Raw genomic sequence first — 17477 nt, 5'->3', positions numbered from 1 at the left:
AACAATTTACCCCCAGCCATTGTTCAATTTTAGAATCAATTTAATCTAATAAGATGTATTTAAGATGTATTTCCCCTCTCTTTTCCTTGTGGTATTTAATAACCATCAAAGGTTACTTTTTCTAGCTTTCATTTGTGAGAAAAACTGCTGTCATCTACCAACCTGTAATTTAGATGTTAACTTCCAGAACCTGCTATCTTCCCATTGAGGAAAAACTGCATTTGGAGACCTTTTTCCTAGTCTGTGGTTAAACTGATATTTCATGACTGGTTGAACATTCCTAGCAACATACTGGTGCTTTTTATGATTATATAAAATGCACCATTTTGCATTCATTTGCACATATATATCTCTCTTTAGAGAGACCAACATTGTTGTAGAGCTGCAATACTAAGAATTATAAACTCCACAAAACTTTACACCCCACCAGTATCAGTGTTTTCTATTGAACACTTGTCAGAATATTGATGAAATAAATGCCTCCATTTTAAAAAGAAGCTAATGCTGTATCTATCTGTCTTGTTTGAGGGTTTATTTAAATCCCAGCATATGAAGAAAGGATATGAGAGACTTTGTGCCAGAACACACATCAGAAGACTGATTGTATTGTTCACAAGTATAAAATGGTTCTACTCCAAAATGCCACTTAAATAGTGTGTTGGGGAGGCAGCACTGCTTTTGTTCACCCTTAAAAGCACCCAGGACTGTAATTTGTGGGTTAACTTGCTCCATACATAAACCTTGAGTGCCCTCTGCTGAGTGCCCAATACAGTGCAGTGACTGGAATATTTACTTTAAAAATTCACTCTTTATTTCAGAACGAAGTTAATGCAATCAAATGGGACCCATCTGGCATGCTACTAGCATCTTGCTCCGATGATATGACATTAAAGGTAATATAATTTCCATTCCTGCTGTTCAGAAAGTAAGGACAAAAATTATGTCTATTTTTTCATCTTCTCCAGAACGATGGTGCTGTACCACTTAAAACTCTGCATGAGCAGTAGTCTCCATTTTGTCCCATATTTCTTAAAAGTTAATCTGAAAGACAGAGCACAGAGAAGCAGGCACTGGAAAAATTGAGACATACTATCCAAATAAGTGTTGCGTGACTGATATGTCATTGTCACAGAAAAGTCATACTTTAAATATACACCGATATATATACACCTGCATACCTGTCAACAGAAGCACAAGCCTGATAAGAAGCAGTCTCTTGGTTGCACTTTGAAAAAGAATATAAAAAGTTGTTTTCTTTCCCTTTGGTGTCTTTTTTTTTTTCCTGAAATAACTTCATTAGAGCCATATGAATATTCTTTTTCTCTTTTTAGTAGCCTTGGACTAAGCAATGGAACACAACATATGTATTCAGAGCCCACCAAAAATCTGAATTCCTCTCTGAAGATGCCTATCTTTATCCATTCCCTGTATAGGAAGTGTGTGGTAGCTGTGCTGCTGATGTACATGCCTCTGCTAGGGGCCTGAAGTTGTGTGGAATGAATATATATTCTGGCTCGCAGGCAGCATAAGTGCTTTACCAGCACACCTGGTACTGTATCAGCACAGTATTGCTAATATCTGTTTTGCAGAAATGCTTTCTACAATAGAGCTTTTCCAGCCCAAAGCCCTCTCTCTCATTCTCTTTTCCCAGTGACATCAAATGAAGGCTATATCTGTGTAGGAATGGCTGTATGTTCTAAAAGCAAAGACCTCCTGCTGGACTGTTGATTTATGCTGGTTCCTTGAACAAAGCAAATATCCAAGGAAAGATTTGGTTTTGTGGATAGAATTGTACCAGTAATAATTTCCTCATAGTGTGGTTGTGTTAATTAAGACTCATACCTCTTTCCCTTGCTGATTGACACAGCCAAAGCATGGGACATTTCTAGCATGAAACTGAGAGAGCAGCAGAACTTGCAGATGAGAGCTAAGTGAACGTCAGTGTTACAAATGTTTCCTCTTCATAAGCAGCCTGACTTCTGTTGTTCTGCTCTGGCTTTGCCACCTATGCCCACTGAGGTTTTCATTATTCTGGATTCTAAATGTATTATTGCAAACTACTCACAGAATTGGAAATTTACAGAAAATGGGGCTGAAAAGGGAGCACCTTGTCTGTTATGCTGCCAGAAAGCAGTATTGCAGTAAATGTTCTTGCTCTCTTAAACGTCCTGACCCAGTGGTAGCACAACTTTTTGGTGCCCAGTTGTGTGCTGTGTTTTAAAAACCACTGTGGCTTGGTGTTGTTGGTACCAGTTCAAATTCCTGACCACTGAATTTGGCACAAGAACTAATGGTTTGCTATCCCTGACCTCACCTGTTTTTAAAAACCTTCAGTGATGGAGACTGCAAATGCTCCAAATTCAGGCAATTATTCTTCTTCGTTTTTCTTCGTAAATCAGTCCTCCCAGACTTCTTTTTCTTCTCTATTTTTGGAGTTCATTATATTTTCCTATAACTTCTTAGAACATGCTACCTGTTAGCCATAGAACATGGCTGAGCTTTATGTAGCATTTCCAAAAGCAGTCTCAGGTCCACTGATGGGAATTCAGCATAAGAGCTCATCATTCCTCTCATAGTGCAGACTTACAACAACTGAGTTAAACCATTGCTACCTTTTTGGTATCTCTTTGAAACTGAGTGACTAAATTTGAGTTATTTTTCCTGCTGTGAATTAGCTTCATCTTATTTTCTCAGTTAGCTTAAGAAAAGATGGACTCAATTACCTGTCATCTCTGTTGAGCATATTCTTCATCTCATGCTGAAGTATTTGGCCATATAACACTGCATAAATATCTGATCGTCTTCCATCTTCTGCACTGTTAAAAGCATGAGGAAGACAAATGGAGTTCAAGAGGGAAAGGAAAATTTTACTTGCATAAGAGAAAATTGCTAGGTTCTAAGCAGTTACTGCAATTTTCTTCTCATTTTTTAAAATGACTGTGTGACTTAAACTTCAAGTTAAACTTCTCTAAATAGATTACCTTTAACTTCTTTATGAAAATACACTTATGAGCTATGGGTAGTACAGCAACTATTTAATTCTTCTCACCTATTGAATAAGTACTATTATACCTTCCCCTATTGGAGTTATTTTAATGTGTGTGCCAAATTACTGCATTAATAAATTATGTTTATGTGTATGTATGTGGGTCAAGATCTTAAATAAACAAATGGTGAGAATAACATAGGACTGAAATAACTCAGCTGAGAAGAGATTAGTAACACTGCTGTTTATCCCCTTCATTATTACTCTGACTTAGATTTGGAGTATGAAGCAAGATACCTGTGTACATGATCTTCAGGCTCACAGCAAAGAGATTTATACTATCAAATGGAGCCCTACGGGACCAGGCACCAGCAACCCAAACTCCAACATCATGTTAGCAAGGTAAAAAACGTACCTCTTTCTCTTGCCTGCCAAGAAGGATCGTCTTTCTGACATGTAACCCTGCTGTCACATTCCATCAGTCTTCCTGAAGGCAATTCTACTAAAAAGTAGGATGGATACAAAGGGAAAGGATTCATATTTGAAAAAGGAAGGAGGAAAAAGAAGGAAAATTGAGTCATATGATATTTAACTTTTCAGCTGCCTTGGTTACAAGGTTGTAAATTTGACATTGCGCCTTCACATTCAGCATGGGGTTGTTATAAGTGAAAGTACTGAGGCAGATGGCACCTATTCAGCCAGCTGGAATGGTTTTTAACCAGGGTCAGGTAACTCACCTGGGCAGATACAGACAGTTTTTGTAGCCTTCTTAACTAACAGAGAAAAGCTTGGATAATCTTTAAAGATCCACTAGAAAATCTGTGCAAAATTATTCTTTGAGTTTAGGAAATATATTTGCTTATAGAATGCCAGTTGATGGTAGTACTGTGGGATTGTCAAATTAGTTCATGGGGTATGGAGTTTGGGGAGGAGTTGTGTCAAAACTGGTTTATTTATTTTACTCTTTAGTCTGGGAGTGGACAGTGAAAAACTTCACTTTCTTGGAATTATTCTTTTAATATTATTTTTAATACCAGTTATTTCCTTTGCCTTTCTCTAAGCCCGTGGATTGGGATTTACATGGAGTGTAGCAAAAAGCAGCCCTGAAACAAAGCAAAAAGGACTACAGTTCTAGAGAATTACAGAATGTTAATTCATTAAACAGTGTGAATTCACATTAGGAATAAGATCTGTTTGGAACCCTTTATCCTATTAATGATAATATATATTTGACCTTCCTGAATAATAGCAGGTAGAATCTCAAAAGGAGGGAGCTTGGCCCTCTTAGGGCTATATACAGCACACATAGATAAGCCCAAAGGGTCTTCATACAAGAATTTAGTTCTAGAGCTATAGTTCTTAACATAAAAAACAAAGGCTGTGGTACATATTAGCTTTTCTGTTTGAAACATTATGTCTTGCTTAGCCAAGAATCTCTGTGGTATTCTTTTATAACGTTTACAGTATCACACTACAAATGGATTAACACCCAAATTATTACATGCTTGTGTTTGAATGCTTGTTGCAGTGCTTCGTTTGATTCCACTGTTCGGCTGTGGGACGTTGACCGAGGAGTCTGCATCCATACATTAACAAAACATCAAGAGCCCGTCTACAGTGTAGCTTTTAGTCCTGATGGAAAATATCTAGCCAGTGGGTCCTTTGACAAATGTGTCCATATATGGAATACTCAGGTACTGTTTTGTTCATGTGAAGCGCATGCTGGTTTAGGTGACACATTAATAGCAAAAGCTTAAATGCAATAGGGGATACTTTTATGTAGTTACAAGCTGAGTTCAGGTGTGAGTCTGATGCTCCTGACTTAGACTTTCTGAAGAAGAAGTGATAGATACAAAGGGTGTACAAGCTGGGGACTGATGATATTCTGGAGAAAAGTGGGACATCATAATTCCACAGATTTAATTCTGGATACTGATGCCTCACAACCTGAAATAGCAACGAACTTTAGAGAAGACCTTACAGCCTAACTCCCCAGGCCTTTACTGTTACAGAGTTGACAAAAACGCTCCTACTGTTCTGGAGGAGCCTGTTGCTCTTCATTTTCAAAGACCAGTTTCCTAATTTCAGCACCTTATGGAGGCAGCCATAGCTGGGTGATGGGAATAGCTCCCCCTCACTATCGCTTTTTAACATAGTGCCACATGACAGAGAAAAAGAAGGGGAACTTCTGTATCAAATGTCTGCATGCTGTTTTGCATTGCAGAGTGGAACTCTAGTACATAGCTACAGAGGCACCGGGGGCATCTTTGAAGTCTGCTGGAATGCTAGAGGAGACAAAGTGGGAGCAAGCGCATCAGACGGATCGGTAAGGATCTTTAAACATTGTAAAGGTTGAGTGGAGATTTCTTTTCTGGGGAACACCAACAAAATACATGCATGCTGTGTCACCTGTTGTTAACAGAGCTGAAGGTGAAGGCAGCTCAAGACATAAATAAGTAGCTCTGTGTAGTATATTGAAAACGCTCCTGCTTTGAAAGGTTTTGAATGCTAAGAGGTGATGTTTCTATTGGAAATGACGAATGGTTATGGAATAGGTGAATATTGCTGAAAATGAGAATGACTTTTAAATGCATATTTAACAAGAACAACAGAAGCGTTGTTTCTGTCATTGTCAGTTTTTAATGATCATACCACAGCAGTCAACTCTCTAACAAACGGTTTTCCTGGAGCTTTCCAAGTTTGATCCCACAGAAGTTTACCCTTGAATAAGAGTAGCTAAAGGAATGGTTCCCAAAGATTTCATCATGTGGTAAAGGAGAAATATTGCCATGGAAATACTGATTACTCGTTACTGTTTTCACTGTGAATGTTACTTTTAAAAAATTGTAGTTGTATCATGATCAGCTTATGAAGGACACACATGGCTGGCTGGCATAACTACTTTGGAGCAGTGGTTTTCAACTGGTATTAACAAGGGGCACACCTAGAACATGATTCAGTTGCTTGAGCTTAGTTGTGCCATCTGAGATGGTGCCATGCCTGGCTTCCAACAGCTGCTCCAAATGGGCACGTGTCCACTTGTCATGCCTGCCGAGCCTGCATTTATTTTGGACCTGTCTCAGAAGTGGAATTGTATTTAGGTAACTGAATAGTATCATACCATAGTGTTATCTGGGATGTGCCACCAAAATGTTTGTAACCCAGTGGAAGCCCTGTTAAATGTGTGTGTTTCGTTTGGGTTTTCTCCCATGTGGGTTTGTTCCTTTACTTGTGTGCGTGCAAACCAGTGCTTGAGACAGGCTGTTTCGAAGCTGGGGAGTGTGATGTTCAGCTGGATGATCAGCCTGTGTAGGGGGACTGCCACATCACCTTCAGAAATGGTTCTTAATGCTGGGTCTTTTCTCCGCAGGTTTGTGTTCTAGATCTGCGGAAGTAGAAGTGAAATGTTTTAGAAGAAATTTCAAATGGACCAGCAGTGAATGTGTGGGGAGAAGCACTCTTCAAAACTATTCTTAACAGCTCCAGAACTGTACGAACTTGAACAAAGTTAGAGTGTACCATGAAACCAACTCTCCCTGGCCACAGGTGACTAGTATTTTGTCCGTAACCTTCATCAAGGAGTTAAAACGCAGTCACTTCAGAGGGGGAGGGAATGGTTTCCACCTGGAACATTCAGCCTTGGAAGCATGAAGCCACCAGCTAGGCATTGCACTGTTTGGTTTGCATCTGAGAACTTGCTCTGATGGCTGGGAATAAAAAAAGCTGTGCCAAAAAAAAATTAATAATTAAAAAAAAAAAAAAAAAGAAAAGAAAAAAAAAGAAAAATGCTGTGATAAACCAAAAGGGAAAAAAAATCCTCCTCCATGCGGTGTTGTATTTTTTCCTTCCAATTTGGACACTACAGTTGCTCTCCCAAAGGACGTTCAAAGACCAGTTTGTACTGATGAAATGCTCAACTTTGTAATCACAACACTTTCTATTTTCTAGACTACTTTTTTTGTTCCGTGGTTTTTCTATCAGCTGGAATATTACAGCCTGGAGGATCCCAGGCTTAGGATGAAACTTTTGTTTTCCTTTTATTTCTCCCTTCCACTCCCAACTTCTCCTTCCTTTTTTTTTCCTCCCCTTTCTTCTTGCTCTTTTTTTATTTTTTTTTTTCTTTTTTCCCTGTATGCCCATAGTAGATACAACCAGGTGGACATGACAATGAAAATTTTTGACAGACTGCTTCTCCTCTCTTCTATCTCTTCCTTTTCCTTTCTTTTTCTCCATTTAAAAGAAAAAAAAAAAATCCTCCATGCTTCAGATCTTAACGTCTCAAGGGCACTTTCAGCAAATTGTGTAATAAGTGCTTTATATAAGAATGCAGTGCTGGGGAAGATTTTTACAGGAGAAAGATGACTTTTAACAGAAAGAACCCAGTGTATTTTTGGAAAAAAAATATTTTTTATGTTAAACTGTTTTAAAAGCCTAAAATTACCACAAAATGTAGACCAGTTGTGTAATTCAAGGAAAAAGAATGACACAGAGTCCAGGTAACATGAAAGGTGCAGTATCCTTTTTCTCCTCTTTCTCAGAAAGTGCTGTAAGAAAAAATGTCATTTGATACAATAGATACCAGTCCTTTACTAAGGGCCCTCTTCCAGCATCCAGCCATTCATATAGTCTCATTTCATTTTTTATGACTGTTTGATGAGGTACACTTATTCAAAGAGGTTCATAAGTTTGAGACTATAAATACAACATTCATTTTCTTCTCTAGTCTATATTTTTGTTTGTTTTTGGTAGCCAGGAGAAAATGCTTGTGTATCTTCTTCCCTCTAGAGATAGTTCAAATTTCGACAGAACGTGGATTTGGCTGCCTGTGGCCTTACTGAGCAGTGCTGTCTTCCACTATTCATTCCACTCAGCTGTTTCTATTCCAGTAAGTCAGTGGGGTTTTACCACTGACTTGATGAGACCAGGTGAACTGAAATATATTGACTGCATCTGTCACTGTTGAAGAATGGGCTCTTGCCAGGCTCCTGTCCATCCATGGACCACAAACACCAGGAAGCAGGCTCTTCCATTGCATCTGGTGGTATGTGGTGCTGCTGTCACCCTCAGCCGTGCACGTGCTGCATCCTGCTAGGAAAGCTCTGGGTCTGCACTTGGAGGCTCACTGTCTACCCAGGCAGGTTTAGCCTTGAGTCCTCAGTGTGGTACTCAGAAGACAACTTTGAATACTTCATCAGGTGACATCATCATAAAAGATATATAAATTGTATCTCAACATACATACCACTATAAAGTTAAGGTGGGTGAAATGATCAGAATGACAATGGAGAGTTCCAAAGCACCGCCTATCCACTTTGGACTAGATTTCTTTACTGTAACCATGACACCTGCACAGATGCCAACTGAAGACTACATTACTCTAAGAGGAAATGATGGATGCAAAGAAGGGCACATAGGCAGAGTTTACTGAAAGTGCTGTAACTATAAGGCAACCTTGGGGTGGTGGCAGATGTTACTTAGATCCTCAGAACTGGCTGAGTCAAACAGGTGTCCTCTCTAGCCCACAGACTAGGCTAGGATCTGTAGGAGAGAGATTAACATATGTAGTACCTTCTTGCCCAAAGTCGATGTAACACGGCATCTCCCCTTGGGTTTGATCACAGCTGTTGAAGTGGTGATTTCATCTGAGCAAATTCAGAGCCCTAGGGCTGAAGTGATGGTGTAAGACCTGATGAGCACCACAGCATCATCGTGGAATCTGTACACCACTTTTTCTCCAGAGTTTTCTTCTCTTTATGCTTGCATCTGTACAGGATCTTAGTCCTTCCAGTGGAACTAGTCACTGCCAGCTTCAGCAATGTTTCTTAAAAATACATCTTCAGAAAGGAGAAAAGAACAGAAAGAAATAACTGCTAAAAGTGTTTCTCAATCCTGAGGCGAAAGCAGTTATGTGGAATTTTGGTTATTAATGTCAGTTAGGCTTGTTTGTAATTTATCTCAAATAATTGGATGCTAGAAGGTATCAAGGATTATTTTTGGTGTTAAATGCATTTATGTGTTAGTTTTAATTTTCTGCTCCAAGAGCATGGGCTGTAGATCATCATGTGGCAGTTTTGCACTGTTTTATAATAACCACATGTACATATGAATTTAAAATCATTACTCTTTTTTTAAAAAAGACTAGTTGCTCAAAGAGAGGCTTGAATTTGAATACAAGAGCATAATGTGGTTTTATAAAGCACGGTTGGGTCAATGATTTAATTACAGTCATTGCATGTACACGGTTAACTAACTTCCTAAGCTGCTTTTTGGTAGCATTTTTGAGAATAACAGGCAGAAATTGCAGTTCTGTGGGCAGCAGAGCGGCGGAGGGCAGCACTGATGGGGCTCTGGCCTTGCCTCTGTCCCCTGAGTGACACCAGAATAGGCAAGACCTCAGGATTTGAAGAGATGAGCTTTCTCAATCTGAGTTCAGCAACACTGTATGACTGACTGGCTACATAGCCTGTGTTTCCCAGGCTGTGCTTTTTCCCAGGATAGCTACTGTAGATAACAGTGCAGTGTCCATGCCACCTCTTGCTTTTTTCTTTTTCTGTTTTTTTAATTTGTCAGAACACCACTTTTCCTTTGCCTGCCTACATGGAGGTAAGAAGCCAAGAGAAACAAAATTTGAATATCAGTTGGTTTGCAAAGCCCACGTGTGAGAGAGGCTGCTGCTGTAAGTTTTCTATACTGACCATCAGATGTAAAAGCAGCACATTTGAGGAGCTGAAAAAATACACCTTCCTTCCCCTCCCCAGACCCAAAAGATTGGAAAATCCTCAAAGGTTCTATAGTAGATCATTGTCAGCTATTAAGGGAGACAGAAGGTGTAGTTACAAAGGTTAATCCTAGGCTAAGGAGATGGTTTCTTTAGGACATACGACTTGGGGAGAGAGAGGCTTTTCCACTGTAGTTCGTCTCAGCCTAGACCTGCAGAACTGTGCTCGTAGGAGCTCTCGCTTTTCTCGACCACAGCGGAGCAGCAGCATTCTCCAGCCAGCAGAGCCTTCCTGCAGCTCCCCTAAAACAGAACTGCATGAAGCAACAGGCTGGGGGAGTTCGTTTTTCTCATAAAATTTCTTTTTATAATTTTGTTTATAGTTCTTTGTAACAGAAGAGAAATGGAAAAACCTAAGTGGCCACACAGGATTGTGAAACCATCCAGAGACTTGCTGGATTTTTATCATTGCTGGCTGTCTGGAACTGGCCTGGAATTGAAAAAAACCCCAGTTTCTGAAAAACCACTCCACTCTGTGGGTTAGAAGGATACTGAATCTTTTATGTAGAAAACACTGGGTCCCTTATGGGGCAATAAAGGGCCTGACTTACAGGGTTATACACACATTAACCCCATGCTACATCTTAGAAATTTCCTTTTAATTTGTTTTTTAAAAAAAAATAGCTAATTTTAGAGCCAAGTGAAGTGCACTTTGTCAAATGTAAGGGTCTGCTTTGTTTTGGGGTTTCTTTTTCTTTTTCCCTTTTTAATTTTTCCTCCGTTTTTTTCCTCTTACTGCCTTTTTAAAATATGTGGTTCTTTGTCAATTGCAGAAATGTTCTTTCAGCCACTCACTGAAATTCTGAATTCTGGCTTCTGCAGTTTTTATTGTCTGTGTCAGACTTGCAGCCAGACTTGGTTCTCATTTCAGCGTTTCCCAGGTTCTGTTGAAACAACATCAACCCTTATTTTGTTTTCCCCCACCCACACTTTCTTCAAATTCACCTTGTGTATTGTAGCTCATTTGTTTTAAGGAGAGAATCAACAGATCATATTCAGTGTCTTGAATAAATTGCTATATTTTGATATTAGAGAATTCTGTGCGTGTTGTTTCTTATTCTTTTCTGGCTATTTCGCATCCTGTACTTCAGAGCTGGGTTTGGGTGACTTAAGTTGTGATGGGGTTACCTGACCTGTGCATTCATAGCTTTTGTAATACACAGGGCATGGAGACTTTAGCCTCTTAATTTTCTTTAAAACTCACCATTAGCAAGTACAGCTATATGTATATCAAGCTATTACAAAGTATTATCTGCAAGCATCAGTATAGCAAAAATCAATGATACAGCAGCAATTAACTGATAGCAACACTCAGTTATAGCAGCACCCAATAGTAGCAGCAATAAAGTGTATATGTGTGTGTATATAATATTTTATCTATAAAGTTATCATTAGTGAAGGAAACTTATCAATAATATAACAGCAGATACAGTTATGACAGGTTACTTACATGTATAGATGTGACCCCAAGCTTATTAAATCTCAGAAGGGGCAGAGCCATCCCAGAGGTGGGAGGACAAACCAGACCAGCCCTGGACATGGGCTTAGTGGAGGAACAACAGAACAACAGGCAGAGTCTCCCTGCAAAGATGATCCATGTCACAGAGTTTAGAGTCAGCAAGATGTCCCCAGCAAGGGTCCAAGGTCTTGCAGAACAAGCTCACGCAGACCTGTTCAGGAAAGGAGCAAGTATGTGCAGTGTGGGAAGAGAGGAGCTGATTTGGATAGAAAGTAATTTCTAAATCATAGAGATACAAGAGGGTGTAGGACACTACCACTTCAAGCAGCCAACAGAAGCGGTTAATTCTGGTTTCCACCTGGGACAGCCAACAGATTATGATTTCTGTTCCATTTTGGAACTTTTCCTGTTCTTGCAGTTAAAAAGCCAATGGCAGTTACCAATGCTAATGCTTTCTCATTGTGTCTTCCCTTTTTCCAGACCATTTTTCAGCTTATCAGATATTGTTACCATTACAGTATCTTAGTTTTGCACTTTCCGAGGGTGTCTCGGGATGCCTTTGGTTTCTAGGTGTCCAGCTGCACTTCAGAGATGCTGGCTGTGCTGCTCAAGGATGCTTCTGGTCACAGCTCCCGGGCTGGCAGGCAGTTTCTCTCTCAGAATTTCAGCAGACTTCTCCTACTGAGTATTTTTTTCCCTTTTAACCAGGTCATCTTTGTGGCTGCTCCCATCATGTGTTTACTGAAAATCTGTGAAGCTGCTAAGGAGCCAATTTGAGTAAGATTGGGTTAAAAAGTTTCCTTAAAATTACCTGAAAAGGAAGTTTCTTCACATAAAATAATTTGGACTGTAGTTCTGATCAAGGTAAATTTTTAATTCTTCTTTAAGATAGCAAGGCTAAAATTCAACTTTGCTTGATCAGTTGGAGAGTTTTGAAGAACTCCAGAGTATTCCAACTCATGCAAAGATGTCACAGTTGTACCCTTGCATGGGCTCCTCTGCTTGGGGCTCAAGGCACTGACACCTCAAAGGATACAGGGGGAGGGGGTTGTTTAGCTTTAACAGACTGGATGCTTTGTAGTTTTTAGTTGGGTTTTATTTGACAAAATGGCATCCATGGTACTTACTGGGAGATTCAACATGAAATGGGATTTTTACTTTGTGACCATGTAACAGGTTGAACCTAAGCTAAGGCTGGGAGATTGTCAAAAGCCTTCAAAAGGAATTAGCACTCAGAAGAAACAGTCCTGTATGTCACATCATCTCGTTTTTAGGTGTTTAAGGACCTAGAGCATTAAGTTAAGATTAATATATAACATTTGGGAAGACACAGGTGCTAGAAAAACTGGTGTGCTGATGATGAGTACCTTACCACATCATCAAATACTCAAAAAAGAGAAAGTAATGCCCTTTCATGACACTTGTGTCAGTTCATGTTCTGAAATCTGCACAGCATTAATGTACCATTAGGACAAATATGTTTGTTCAGCTCTCACAAGACCACCAGCAGTCTTCATAACAGCTACTCAAAATAAAGAACATGAGAGGTAAGACGGCAGCCAGAGTAGGGCTGGAGCTTGATAGGTAGTGCTGTGTAAAAGCTCTCACTTTACCTGCTTCTTAAATAAATGCTATACGATGATCCTATTTTTAGTCATGTGATTTGCAGGAGTGTTTTGAGAAAATATGTCACTGTCAAACTAAAATTGTAGTTTAGTTTTCCTTTATTTATCCTATATATATTTACTTAGCCTGAAAATTATGTGACAACTAACACTGGAAGCATTAAGGAGTCCTAAACACTTGCTTCTCGCTTCTGTCAGTGTGCAATACAATTAAAGGGTACTTTTTAGAACTATTCTGGGAAGATGTAATATCAGTGTCTCATTCAAAACCACTCATTTTCCTGCCATCTTTCTATGTATCATTTCCAGTCAAGGGTGAGATCAGCTTTGTCCTTTAAGAGCACATGCAATTTTATATCTAAGCTCTGTGGTATAAAAAGTAATTTTTAAAGCTTTGAAGTCTCTTAAGTGAAGAAATTACTCACTTGGCAAGAAATTTATCATTCTTGCTGACTCCTTTCCCAATAGGAAGGAAGATCTTTGTTTCCTTAGAGATAGTTTTTTTCCATTTCCTTTTGAATATATTCACAAAGCCAAAACAATACAAAACCTAATAACTTCAGGAAAGCAGCTATATCCTCTTTTATGGCTGCAAGATCTAACATCTTTTACCTTTACAGAAGCAGCCTTGGCTTCACTGTGTAATTAATTAGTATCTATCTCAATACAAAAGATAAAAAAAATATTCTTCTCATGACTTTCCAAATCCTTCCCATTAAATACTGGGACAACGTTTGGCATTCTCATCCTTCACTACAGTAACTCACCACACTCAGAAGTGCACAACAAACAAAAATGGATTTAGTTGGGAAGCACTGTGGTTCCAAAACAGAACTATCTCTCCAGGCTTCTGAAAATTCGTGGTGTCAAGTGAACATTGCATCCCTACATGCTGTGTTGCAGCATGTTCCTGAAAAATTCTGAATATTTTCTTTAAAGGAAAAACAGAAAGATCTTAAAGTCTTAGAAGGGTTTTTGAGATGTCCTGCACCCTTACAGCCATGGTGTCCTGCCAACTGGACTGAAAATGCAGAGAGTAACTGTCAGTGGGAAGATGATTGAGGGTAAAAAGATAACAGTATGGAAGTTATAGGGAAAAATACAGTTGCTACTTCCTGGGTGGAATGCAGTCAGCATACCTGACCTCCCACATGCAATACAATCTAAGAGAGACTAAACAAATGGAGCGTGGAGTGGAGTGCATACACCATGATCAGGCTCTCTCAAAACCCTTGCAGAGGAGGGAAGTCAATGATACTTCCTTGCTGATAAGCCACGCAGCAGCTGAAAAGCAAGGGAGATAAAGGAAGATGTCCTTGAATTAGCAGTTGTGGCAAAATCACTTTCCTTGAACTGACACATGTACCTGTCACAAGGTTATCTCAGGTACTATACTGAAATACTTACCTCCAAGGTATGACCACCCCCCAGTGAGTAATATGTGTGACTAAAGTCACTCAAACAGCACATAAACATAAAAGAATAGTATAAAAGTAAGTTACGAATGGGGAGAACTCAGGGAACACTCCGGAGTAAATTCTGGGATCAGTCGACAGGCTGAACCTCTCCCCCTCCGATGCCTATTGGGCAAGAACTGTGCTCTGTGCACGCTGGATGATCATCTCAAAGTAACTTTTGTTAGGAATTAGAGCTTGTTACTGTACTGCTTTGAATTACTGTACTGCTTTGAATTACTATATTGCTTTGATACGTTTTTGCAGTAAAATGCTATCACAGGCAGTCCTCAAATCTTAGCCTGTCACAATTTTATTAATAAACCATAACCTGTTCATGTGGGCCCTTTAAGGGCATTGACAGACTAATTAAACATTAAAAGTTTGAGATAATCTCCCCTTTTCACATGACAGGCACGTAGGGTGAATGGAAACCTAGACTCCCAAGATTAAGAGATCTGATGGGAAAAGTCCTCAGTGTGGTGTTGCCATCTTTAAAGCCCTGGACAATGGCTGCTTGTCAGCTTCTTTCCCAGAGGCTAGTTTGGGGAGAATCATGAGAAATTCGTGTGCAATGAAATGACCGTGTCTAATCATCCACCCACTGACCTTCTTCCACAGAGGATGACACAGGCAGAGAGCCTGTAGTTCAGTCAGCCCACAGAGACACCCTTTTTTTTTTGTATCCCTATTGAAGGTCCAGGTCTCGTGACCTGATCAAGAAATACGTATCAAAGCAATTTAAAAAAAATAGAACCCAATCTGCCAATTTTTAGAATGGCATTCTCAATGGATTTTTTCCAAAGATGGACTTAGTCTTTGGACTTGCTTTTCCCAAGCAAATATTCTACAGTAGCCTCTTGGAGGCCCATGTAATAAATTATTGCTTGAGTCAGTTGAAATAAACCAAAACCAGCCAAACACCCTGCTGTCATTGGAAATTGGCCCTGAAAAAAAGATTCTAAGGCAGCAAAGCAATTTAATGAGAAAATGTTGATGAAATTTTTGATAGTGTTTTTGAAGAATATTTTGGAGCAGCAGTGAACTGAATGTTAAAATTCTATTTTTATGAAAATCTAAGTTTTCATAAACAGAATATTTGTTCATCATTTCAAGTGGGTGGTTGTCATTGGTGGTTCTGGGGTGGTTGTCATTGGTTTTTAATGAAGGGCAATAACATTTGGGGAAGAAAAACAAAAAAATGTTCTAAACCAAAACCAATTAATTTATAGTTTACCCATCATCAGAAACTATGTTTCTATGCTTCTAAAACCTAAGGAGTACTTGTGTGTGTGTGTGTGTGTGTGTTGCGATTATGTGTTGCAATGTATGCGTGCACTGACTTTTTGTGTAACTGAATATTTATCAGTTTGTTTCACAAGTGTCTGCAGAAGAAAGGCAAGAGGTCACCTCACAGTTTCATAGGTATGACCAGAATCTCATCTGGAATAAAATGAATCCATGAAGTGGGTATCTACAGTGTGATATCTTCATGAAATAAATTAAAACAATACATGACATTTTTGTCTCCCCGTAATGTACCAATAAAACTAATACTTGAAGATGGTGCCATGAAAAAAAAACCAAAACCACATTCCTCTACAAGAAAGGAATAATTCTCCCTGTGGAGCCTTATGGCTGCCTTTGTGTCTTCAGCTTACCTGCTCATGCCTTTCACAGGTTTCCAGCTATTCAACATCAGCCTTATTTCCAGTGAAGTCATGGAGCTCACTAGCATCAGAGCCCAGCAAACCAGGCAAAAAGGCCTCTATTACACTTAAAGATATTTATTAAAAAGTCTTTTGTCTTTAGCAAAAAGTATTTTGCTAATGTAGATGCGATTTTTTTTTCATTTTACGTTCAAACATTATATTGAAGGAATCTGGGTATACCAGCTTTCAGACTGTAAAATCCCTGGGAACTAAGGAAAAAGCTGCCTTATCTAGCCTCCACTGCATTGTTCTGGGTGTAATTGCATTCCTAGGGGATGGCTGACTGCCTGACATGGGGCTTTAGCAGAGCTGAGTTGTTACACAGGGCACTTACTGTGGCTGCGGGAATGCTTCTGATCCTTGGGAAGTCATCTGGTGCCTTGAGGAAAGGGCTGGTGAGAAGAATACTGTGCTCCTTGTCACATGGTGGCGCATGACCAGGAGGAGGATGTTTCGTTGCCACATAAAAGGTGGTGCTCAGCCTAAGGAGGGAGTTTCGTTTTTGCTTTTCTTTTTTCCCTTCTTTTCCTCCAGGAAATTCAAGATCTGCTGTAGCAGGCAAACCAGGAGCAGATGCTATCACGTGGCTACAGCATCAATGAATGGCTGCCAGTGTTTTCATGCTTCCTGAGCCTTGGTGCCCCTGAGGGGTGAGGGTGCTGCCAGGACAACCCCGCCATCACAGCTTGATCCTTGCATCAGGCAAAACTAGCCCCACTGCTTTGTTTTAAAACCTGTGCCTTTAAAAAGTACCTGTTTCAAGAAGCATGATAAAAGAAGTGGTGTTTGGTTCTATGTATTTTCAAGACTTTTCTGGAGGCTCACAGATGCAGGAGTAGGTAGGTACCTCTGTGGAGGCAGATGGAGGACAAGGCCTCCAGTTACCCTCTGAGTCCCTCTCAGCTATGCACTATGAAAGTGTTCAGAGGGAGGCGGAGGAAAGCTGGTGAAAAACTAGGGTAGGACAAGGCTTCATGGACAAAGGTTGTCTTTATTAACAGACTTGTCATTCCTCCACTCACCAGAGGAGCATGTCTCAATCCACCCCTTAAGACCTGGTGTCCTACCGACAGAAGTAGGGCAAGAGGCTGCCTGAACTTCATCCCAATACAACACCAGGGCACAAAGAGACCCCCAGTGCCCTCTGTACTGCCACACACAACATGACAGAGCCCAGGACAGTATGTGTTGCCACCTTGCCAGCTTCCTCAGCTCTAGGCGCTGGCTTTGCAAAGTGACAAATGTCCTATGGAGAAGCCTGAAAGATTAAAAAGTTTCTTGCCACCTCAAAATGTGATGAGCACCAGCAACCAAGAGACGCAGGAGCAGCAGAAAGTCTTCCCATCACTTTCATCACTGGATAGTTTCCCTGATAGCTGTGTGCTCAAATTTTCTCAGCCTTTTGAAAATTTTACCTATGAAACCCGTAGTGAGTTTAGCCTTCTGAATGCTTAAGAGTTTGC

At 39.9% G+C, this 17477-nt stretch overlaps 1 protein-coding gene across 6 annotated transcripts in view; it reads left to right on the top strand.

Moving 5' to 3' along the window:
• The window catches only part of TBL1X (transducin beta like 1 X-linked), a 196067-nt gene extending 185272 nt beyond the window's left edge, over positions 1-10795 (top strand). For all 6 annotated transcript variants that reach the window (XM_032679467.1, XM_032679464.1, XM_032679465.1 and 3 more), the window contains 5 exons: positions 819-893; positions 3261-3388; positions 4515-4680; positions 5211-5312; positions 6357-10795. In XM_032679467.1, the coding sequence (XP_032535358.1) occupies positions 819-893; positions 3261-3388; positions 4515-4680; positions 5211-5312; positions 6357-6383 (498 nt within the window). In that variant the 3' untranslated portion in view covers positions 6384-10795. The remainder of the gene's footprint in view (positions 1-818; positions 894-3260; positions 3389-4514; positions 4681-5210; positions 5313-6356) is intronic.
• The last annotated feature ends 6682 nt before the right edge of the window (positions 10796-17477 follow it).

Source organism: Chiroxiphia lanceolata, chromosome 2, assembly GCF_009829145.1.
Source record: "Chiroxiphia lanceolata isolate bChiLan1 chromosome 2, bChiLan1.pri, whole genome shotgun sequence".
Taxonomy (NCBI): domain Eukaryota; kingdom Metazoa; phylum Chordata; class Aves; order Passeriformes; family Pipridae; genus Chiroxiphia; species Chiroxiphia lanceolata.
This window is presented reverse-complemented; position numbering and strand designations above follow the sequence as displayed.